At 37.4% G+C, this 10,215-nt stretch overlaps 1 protein-coding gene across 3 annotated transcripts in view; it reads left to right on the forward strand.

Moving 5' to 3' along the window:
- Positions 1 to 10,215, forward strand: part of LOC125649659 (anoctamin-8-like) — a 46,262-nt gene that overhangs the window by 19,257 nt on the left and 16,790 nt on the right. For all 3 annotated transcript variants that reach the window (XM_048877336.2, XM_048877338.2, XM_048877337.2), the window contains exons 3-7: positions 511 to 746; positions 1,726 to 1,842; positions 2,544 to 2,674; positions 8,706 to 8,867; positions 9,695 to 9,841. In XM_048877336.2, coding sequence (XP_048733293.2) covers positions 511 to 746; positions 1,726 to 1,842; positions 2,544 to 2,674; positions 8,706 to 8,867; positions 9,695 to 9,841 — 793 coding nt within the window. The remainder of the gene's footprint in view (positions 1 to 510; positions 747 to 1,725; positions 1,843 to 2,543; positions 2,675 to 8,705; positions 8,868 to 9,694; positions 9,842 to 10,215) is intronic.

The raw sequence follows: 10,215 nt of genomic DNA on the forward strand, positions 1-10,215 counted from the left end.
TTGATGATACTGTTAACTCTTGTTCTTCACAATATGACAAGGACAGGACATTTACTATGTTGTGTTTCATAGAGTAGATGGATGTCGTGTTAGTTGTCCTCAAATAAACAGTTAGCTAACGTTCACACTTGTGTCAGTCGGATAGCTCAGTTGGGAGAGCATCTGACTGGAGACTCAGGGGGTCCAGGTTTGAATCCCAGTCTGGTCTGTTGCATTTTTTCCCTTCCAGTTACAGTTGGTGCCATAGACCAGTCCCTGGAACCGATAGGTGAAAATGCCTGCCAGGGGATAAAGGTCCTGGGTTGATGTCTCTAAGGTGTAAAGACATTTAATGAGGGAGGAATGTGGCATTCAGACAGGTTCGATCGCTGGTGTCCAGATAGCTCAGTTGGTAGAGCACCTGATTGGAGATTCAGGCGGCCTGTGTTCAAATCCCAGTCTGGTCTGTAGCATTTCCCCCCCTCCTGTTGCATACTGATAGTTCATTTATGTAACCGCTGTCTCTTTTAGGCTTTTGAAAGGAGCAGAAGAATTGGGAATTCAGAAGGTCCTGAAAGAAGAACTGGGAGGAGGAATGAAAGAATTCACATATGAGGAACAAGAATGCTTTAGAAATATTGAGGATGGAAACCTGTTCTTCAATAGTCAGGAGAGGCAGAGCATCATACACCACCTGCTGGACAATCTGAGAGCTATTCAAGGGGAACAACTGGGAAAAGTGAAATTTGTGGAAGGCCAGTCTATTGGTAAAGTAGATAGAATAGTAACCTAGAGTCATGACACAAATAAAATTATTATGATAATTTTTCTGTATTTTTAAGTTTTTCTAACATTAAGACAGTAGTCGGGTTTTTACGCCAACTTTGAATTTTTTACTCTCTGCTCCTACATGGCTAATTTTTCATGATAATTGATTTGTTGCATCTTTAGAGATAGATGAACAAAAAGTGTGAATTTCATGGCACTTGACCCCCAAGGTACCCAAGGGGTGAGGCCAAACCCTTTACAAAGAGTGTAATCATTTAAAAAATCCACCTTACCTCTAATCATCCTGTCACATGAACTGGGAGCAAAGTTCTAGTACAGAGGCATTTATCAATATTGCGTAGCTCATAACCTGAGTTAGAGGGTCAAGCCCCAGGGCAAGGCTATACACTGAAAATCTTTTCCTTTACCCTTGAACATCTAAAGGACACACTGACTGGGTGAATGCTTTTATCAATTTGGAATCATCTCTATGTCAATCCATTTATCTGTTTTCTTCTGTTTGTCTATCCCTTTTTTTGTCTGTGCCATGAAATGATAGAGAATAATTATACGACTAATTTCTGACACAAATGTTGCTTATAAATAGACAGTGTGACATGGCCTAGATCATTGTCAGTTAGCCGTGGATAACGATATATTTGTTTCAGGTCATTGCTTTGTAATAGAAAGTTATTAGAAGAGAAGACCATATTTGGACCAGATGATATTGTGACCTTAAACCAATGTCATTTGGCCAAGATCGACTGGAAAAAAGTTGAAAATATTTATTCAGGCTATAAGTTTGTACTGCCGAATCAACATCCGATTCTCTAAGTTCTACCATCAACATGAGACACTTCTAATTTTAAAAGTCATTTGTTGCATTGTATTCAGGTGACCATTAATGCTTATGGGTTAAGTGGAAGAATTGAAAGTTTATCTTTTACAGTATAGTTTGTATATCACTGTCTTATTCAGTTCCCTTGCTGGAATCCAAAAAAATCATTTCACAAGTGTTCCCTCTCCATTGTAAGAAGTCTATTGAAGAACTGAGGAAAACATGGGTGCAGGCGTTTTTTTCTTCACAGCCCCTAGGTGAGCATTTCATGCCTTCATTTTTTTTATGCTAAGCTTATATAAATATACATCACAATGTGATGCCTTTGGAGGTCAATCTAATTAAAATCAGATCCTAGGATACGCTCACAATTGCTATATTAGGATCTGACATAACCCCATTGGGGGTCATGTCCACATGACCTTTTGCTTGGAATATTCATGAGAACCATCAGCCAGTCAGATTGTGCCATACAGACAATGATGGCTATTCAGGCGGTTACTGGCAATTCGTAAACAAGTTGCAGTAATCGCTTTCCCACGAAGATGGTTTACTTAATTAACGTGAGAAATATATCGCCAGTCGACGTAAAAGGTGCATTGTGACATCACCTCTAGCTGCGATGTTTTTTTCCAAACTAAATAATTGCAGCCATTTTCCTTGAATTGTGAACATCGACATCTTTATTGGCAACGCTCTGATTGGCTAACATAAAGTTCACATGAACATGATCCCTAATCGGGTTATGTCAGATCTTCTTACGCAAATTATACGGCGCGGATCTAAGAAGTCTGATTTTAATTAGATTGCATTGGAGGTCAAAGTTATATTGAACATCTAGGTTACATCAGTCAATGCATGTTCGATTTTAATGAATATTGAGCATATTTGATTGCAGATGAAAGGAGTACTGCAATGTGACAATTGCAGTCTGAATGTCATTAGTTTTGTGTTGTAGATAAAATAAAGGACTATTTTGGAGTGAAGATTGCCCTGTACTTTGCCTACCTGGGACACTACACCTTGGCCCTATGTTTGCCAGCTTTTGTTGGACTGGGAATCTGGATTATGCAGTGGCAGGCAGACCAGGTACATTGAGTAGGCCATAATTTCTGACTGTATGATTAAGTGGAGGAGGTCATAAGTTCTGACTGTGTATGATTAAGTGGAGGAGTCCATAATTTCTAAATGTGTATGATTAAGTGGAGGAGGCCATAATTTCTAAATGTGTATGATTAAGTGGAGGAGGCCACCATTTCTGACTGTATTTTATTAAGTGGAGAAGGCCACAATTTCTGACTGTATTTTATTAAGTGGAGGAGGCCACAATTTCTGACTGCATTTTATTAGGTGGAGGAGGCCACAATTTCTGACTGCATTTTATTAGGTGGAGGAGGCCACAATTTCAGACTGTATTTTATTAAGTGGAGGAAACCATAATTTCTGACTGTATTTCATTAGGTGGAGGAGGTCATAATTTCTTAATGTATTTTATTAGGTGGAGGAGGCCATAATTTCTTACTGTATTTTATTAAATGGAGGAGGCCACAATTTCTAACTGTATTTTATTAGGTGGAGGAGGCCATAATTTCTTACTGTATTTTATTAAATGGAGGAGGCCACAATTTCTAACTGTATTTTATTAGGTGGAGGAGGCCATAATTTCTTACTGTATTTTATTAGATGGAGAAAGCCACAATTTCTTACTGTATTTTATTAGGTGGAGGAGGCCATAAGTTCTGATTGTGTATGATTAAGTGGAGGAGGCCACAATTTCTGATTGTGTATGGTTAAGTGGAGGAGGCCACACTTTCTGACTGTATTTTATTAAGTGGAGGAAGCCACAATTTCTGACTGTATTTTATTAAATGAAGGAGGCCACAATATCTGTCTGTGAATGATTAAGTGGAGGAGGGCACAATTTCTGACTGTGTATGATTAAGTGGAGATCATAAGTTCTGACTGTGTATGATTAAGTGGAGGAGGTAATAATTTCTGACTGTGTATGGTTAAGTGGAGGAGGTCATAATTTCTGACTGTGTATGATTAAGTGGAAGAGGCCACAATTTCTGATTGTGTATGGTTAAGTGGAGGAGGCCACAATTTCTGACTGTATTTTATTAAGTGGAGGAAGCCACAATTTCTGATTGTATTTTATTAAATGAATAATTTCTGACTGTGTATGGTTAAGTGGAGGAGATCATAAGTTCTGACTGTGTATGATTAAGTGGAGGAGGTAATAATTTCTGACTGTGTATGATTAAGTTGATGAGATCATAAGTTCTGACTGTGTATGGTTAAGTGAAGGAGGTCATAATTTCTGACTGTGTATGGTTAAGTGGAAGAGGTCATAAGTTCTGACTGTGTTATGATTAAGTGGGGGGAGATAATAAGTTCTGACTGTGTATGGTTAAGTGGAGGAGGTCATAATTTCTGACTGTATTTTATTAGGTGGAGGAGGCCACAATTTCTGATTGTTTTTTATTAAGTGGGGGAAGCCACAATTTCTGACTGTATAATTAAGTATGAGGCGACAATTTCTGGTTGTGTATTGTTAAGTGGAGGAGGTCATAAGTTCTGACTGTGTATAATTAATTATGAGGTCACAAGTTCTGACTGTGTATGGTTAAGTGGAGGAGGTCATAATTTCTGACTGTATGATTAAGTGGAGGAGATCATAAGTTCTGACTGTGTATGATTAAGTGGAGGAGAGCATAAGTTCTGACTGTATATGGTTAAGTGGAGGAGGTCATAATTTCTGACTGTATGATTAAGTGGAGGAGATCATAAGTTCTGACTGTGTATGATTAAGTGGAGGAGAGCATAAGTTCTGACTGTATATGGTTAAGTGGAGGAGGTCATAATTTCTGACTATATTTTATTAGGTGGAGGAGGCCACAATTTCTGACTTTTTTATTAAGTGGGGGAAGCCACAATTTCTGACTGTGTATAATTAAGTATGAGGTCATAATTTCTGACTGTGTATAATTAACTATGTGGTCATAATTTCTGACTGTGCATAATTAAGTATGAGGTCATAATTTCTGACTGTGTATGATTAAGTGGAGGAGACCACAATTTCTTACTGTGTATATATTAAGTGGAGGAGGCCACAATTTCTGACTGTATTTTATTAAGCGGAGGAAGCCACAATTTCTGACTGTATTTTATTAAATGAAGGAAGCCACAATATCTGTCTGTGAATGATTAAGTGGAGGAGGTCACAATTTCTGACTGTATAATTAAGTATGAGGCCACAATTTCTGGCTGTGTATTGTTAAGTGGAGGAGGTCATAAGTTCTGACTGTGTATAATTAATTATGAGGTCACAAGTTCTGACTGTGTATGGTTAAGTGGAGGAGGTCATAATTTCTGACTGTATTTTATAAAGTGGGGGAAGCTACAATTTCTCACAGTGTATAATTAAGTATGAGGTCACAATTTCTGACAGTGTATGATTAATTGGAGGAGGCCACAATTTCTGGCTGTGTATTGTTAAGTGGAGGAGGTCATAAGTTCTGACTGTGTATAATTAATTATGAGGTCACAAGTTCTGACTGTGTATGGTTAAGTGGAGGAGGTCATAATTTCTGACTGTATGATTAAGTGGAGATCATAAGTTCTGACTGTGTATGGTTAAGTGGAGGAGGTCATAATTTCTGACTGTATTTTATTAAGTGGGGGAAGCCACAATTTCTGACTGTATAATTAAGTATGAGGCCACAATTTCTGGCTGTGTATTGTTAAGTGGAGGAGGTCATAAGTTCTGACTGTGTATAATTAATTATGAGGTCACAAGTTCTGACTGTGTATGGTTAAGCGGAGGAGGTCATAATTTCTTACTGTATTTTATAAAGTGGGGGAAGCTACAATTTCTCACAGTGTATAATTAAGTATGAGGTCACAATTTCTGACAGTGTATGATTAAGTGGAGGAGGCGACAATTTCTGGCTGTGTATTGTTAAGTGGAGGAGGTCATAAGTTCTGACTGTGTATAATTAATTATGAGGTCACAAGTTCTGACTGTGTATGGTTAAGCGGAGGAGGTCATAATTTCTGACTGTGTATGATTAAGTGGAGATCATAAGTTCTGACTGTGTATGATTAAGTGGAGGAGGCCACAATTTCTGACTGTGTATGGTTAAGTGGAGGAGGCCACAATTTCTGACTGTATTTTTATCTTTCTGAGCCGAAGGCTCAAAGAGCTAATCATATGGCCATATGTCTGGCGTGCGGTGTGCGTCAACTTTTTGGAAAAAGGGCTATATCTCAAGAACCCCTTTGCCAATTTTTGTCAAATTCGTCACAGGGTATCCTTGGCCCAAGGGCTTTCATTTGTACTTACACTAGGGTTGTGACCCTTTAACAAGGGGAGATAATTAGAAAAATGTAAACAAAAGTAGTGGTTGCTAAAAAATCTTCTCAAAAACCACTGGGCAAATTATCACCAAACTTATGCATAAGGATGAGGATCGGTTATAGATAAAAAATTGTTCAAGGCATTATCCTGGGGCAAAGGGTGTGGTCTCAAGGTCACTTCAAAATTGACCTTAAGTTTTGTTTTGTTAAAACTTTGATATTTTGCTTAGTATAAGGACTAGGATCATCAAATTTTGTCAGTTGATGCATCTTAGGACCTAATATCATGTTGTCTCAAAAATAGGTCATGGTGACCTATTTTTGAATTTCGCGGGTAATTATTATCAAATGGATTTTGATGCATATCTTGGACACTTTTCAGCCTATGATCATCAAAAGTTGTCAGTTGATGGATCATGGGACCTTGAAGTGCGTCATGTGAAAAGTATGTCACCATGATCTACTTTCTGAATTGTATGACTAATCATTTATGAATACATTTTAGGTTGTTATTTCAGATACTGAGAGGTTTAGAATCATCAAATTTTGTAAGTTGATGCATCTAGAGGCCTCGAAACATATCTATAAAAAAAATGTATGCCACAGTGACCTACTTTTTGAATTTTGCAGACATTCAAATTTCACATTTTCAATTTTAGATGCATATTTTTGACACTATGAAAGCTAGGATCATCAAACTTTGTCAGTTGATGCATCTTGAGTCTTCATAGTTTGTTGACCAAAAGGTAGGTCACTGTGACCTACTTTTGGAATTTGAAGGCTATATTTTAATATTTCAGATGCTATTTGACTTGCAATTTATATCAAACTTTGTCAGTTGATGCATGTTGAGTCTTCAGAGTGTGTTGCCTTAAAAAGTAGGTCACTGTGACCTATTTTTGGATTTTGATGGCTATATTTGAATATTTCAGATACTATTTGACTTACAATCATCAAACTTTGTCAGTTGATGGGTCTTTAGTCTTCAGAGTGTGTCGACCAAAAGGTAGGTCACTGTGACCTACGTTTGGAATTTAACGTTTATATCTGAATATTTCAGATACTATTTGACTTCAATTATCAAACTTTGTCAGTTGATGCATCTTGAGTCTTTGGAGTGTGTCGACCAAAAAGTAGGTCACTGTGGCCTTCTTTTGGAATATGACGGCTATATTTGAATACTATTTGACTTGTCAGTTGATGTATCTTGAGTCTTCAGTGTGTCGACCAAAAGTAGGTCACAGAGACCTACTTTTGGACAGTTACATTTAAATTTTCAGGTACTATTTGACTTAACATCATCAAACTTTGTTAATTGATGAATCTTGGTTAGTGAGAATTTTTGCCTGTTCTACAATGTATCAGAAGAGCGATTCTAGGCCCATGGGCCTCTTGTATTAAGTAGGAGAAGCCACAATTTCTGACAGTGTATAATTAAGTATGAGGTCATAATTTCTGACTGTGTATGATTAAGTGGAGGAGGCCATAATTTCTGACTGTGTATGGTTAAGTGGAGGAGGTCATAATTTCTGACTGTGTATAATTAAGTATGAGGTCATAATTTCTGACTGTGTATAATTAACTATGAGGTCATAATTTCTGACTGTGCATAATTAAGTATGAGGTCATAATTTCTGACTGTGTATGATTAAGTGGAGGAGACCACAATTTCTTACTGTGTATATATGAAGTGGAGGAGGCCACACTTTATGACTGTATTTTATGAAGTGGAGGAAGCCACAATTTCTGACTGTGTATAATTAAGTATGAGGTCATAATTTCTGACTGTGTATGATTAAGTGGAGGAGGTCATAATTTCTAACTGTATGGTTAAGTGGAGGAGGCCATAATTTCTGACTGTGTATGGTTAAGTGGAGGAGGTAATAATTTCTAACTGTGTATGGTTAAGTGGAGGAGGCCATAATTTCTGACTGTGTATGGTTAAGTGGAGGAGGTCATAATTTCTGACTGTATTTTATAAAGTGATGGAAGCTACAATTTCTGACAGTGTATAATTAAGTATGAGGTCACAATTTCTGACTGTGTATTATTAAGTGGAGGAGGTCTTAAGTTCTGACTGTGTATGGTTAAGTGGAGGAGGCCACAATTTCTGACTGTGTATGGTTAAGTGGAGGAGACCACAATTTCTGATTGTGTATGATTAAGTGGAGAAGACATCAATATTTCTGATTTTGAATGATTAAATGGAGAAGACCACACATTCTGACTGTGTATAATTACATAAGGAAGACCAAAATTTCTGATACTGTCAGATACTGAATGATTAAGTGGACAAGACTACAATTTTTGACATTGTATAATTAGGTGGAGGTGGTAACCATTTCTGATGCTGTATAATCAAGTGGAGGATCCCACTATTTCTGACATTGTATAATTAAGTGAAAAGGTGTACAAATGGTTTAAGACCTAGAAAAATGTCATTGTAGTTGTTAACGAGCAGTTAAATAGAGTACATGCATTGAATTTTGATATCAGGAAGAATATGAACCCTGCCATATAATTGTTGGATGCCTGTAAGAAATATAGCAGCTGCTGTAAAGAATCTTTCAATTTTAGCGAAGTCTTTTCACATTTATCCCAGTGTCACTCATTCTAACCTGCTGCACCTTAACACACTTTTATTCATCCCAAGGTTTAGGATTGGGTGGATGGGGTGTGCTGTGTTTAAGGCAGCCTGTGTGGTTATAATTCAGTTTGTTTTCTAATATAAGAAACTTTTATGTAGAACTGTGTATTTCAGGAATGGGATGATGAACTCTTCATTGCTTTCGCCTTGTTCAATGCTTTTTGGGCAACCCTGTACCTGGAACTTTGGAAGAGGAGGAGTTGCAAGCTGGCCTACCAATGGGCGACTCTGGATTCACAGAAGGAAATGTTAGAAGACCCCCGGCCCCTGTACACTGTAGGTGAATTGTAAAAGTTTTTCTGGTCAGACAGTAACTTTCTGGGGAAAATTGGGATAAACAAGAGAATTATGTATACACCCCTTATAAAAACCTTTAATTTTTCTGTGCAATATGCAGATCTTATATTTTCTGTATTTTTACATAGTGCCTCAAACTTTTGATATAAAAAATCCATGCATATGCATATCAAAACTTTGAGGCAGTTTTGTAAATGTATAGCAACATAAGACCTGAATCATGCGAATAGAAAATGTGTTTTATAATGGATGGGTCTCTCTGGTTAATTCCAATCTTCTCCCAGAGAGCAACAGTTCTTCTCAAACAACAGAACTGACCAGCCATCTATCACAGGTTACGTAATGCCTCTAGATTTACCTACGGTATTTTTTACATTCCATTTTAATTTTGTATTTCAAACATTGAAAGTAAATCATGAAAATTGTGTTAAATAAATGAAAAAAAAAACAAACAAATACTCTCTATACTATGAAATAAAGTTCAAAATATTGTCTGCTAGGTTGCTGAGACAAGTATAGCTCTGTGAATATTGCCATACATAGATCTTTGTAAGAATGTGTAGACGAGCGTAGCTTTATGAATATTGCCATACATAGATCTTTATAATATTGTCTGCTAGAATGTGTAGATGAGCGAAGCTTTATGAATATTGTTATACGCAAATCTTGATAAGGATGATTGCCAGCTTTATCAGTTTTGCTGTCATTGTTTGGTGTAATATTGTGTAGGGGAAATTGGAGGTGAGTCCGGTCACGGACCGGCTGGAGCCGTTTTATCCCTCATTGTTTGGTGTAATATTGTGTAGGGGAAACTGGAGGTGAGTCCGGTCACGGACCGGCTGGAGCCGTTTTATCCCTCCTGGAAGAGGAATCTGTTTCGATATTTGGTGTCCTACCCTGTTATTGCTGTGTGCCTGCTGGTTGTTTTTGTCATCATGCTGTTGATTTTTGAGGTAAGTACTGAATTATTATGAAATTATTTTTATGCCCATGTACTCCCGAGATTTGGGGGCATATACTTTTTGGTCTGTCTGTCTGTCTGTTTCTCCACAAATGTATTAACCCTGGCCATAATTTTGAATGCTTAGTGTTAGGGCTTTCTTATTTTACATGTGTATTCCTTGTGACAAGACCTCTCTTTGGGTACCAGAATTACATTGCTGCCCTATGGGGGAATCAGTGTTTCACAAACACGTCTTGTTAATCAATGAACTGTATGTAGTTCGTGTGTTGCCTGCATGATATTTGAATCTTTTTGACCAGCATCTGTCTGTCTGCACATGACACAACAATGCTAAGGCTACCTGAATTATGTAAAGTTGTTAAA

The sequence above is a fragment of the Ostrea edulis genome, chromosome 5, assembly GCF_947568905.1.
Source record: "Ostrea edulis chromosome 5, xbOstEdul1.1, whole genome shotgun sequence".
Lineage (NCBI taxonomy): Eukaryota > Metazoa > Mollusca > Bivalvia > Ostreida > Ostreidae > Ostrea > Ostrea edulis.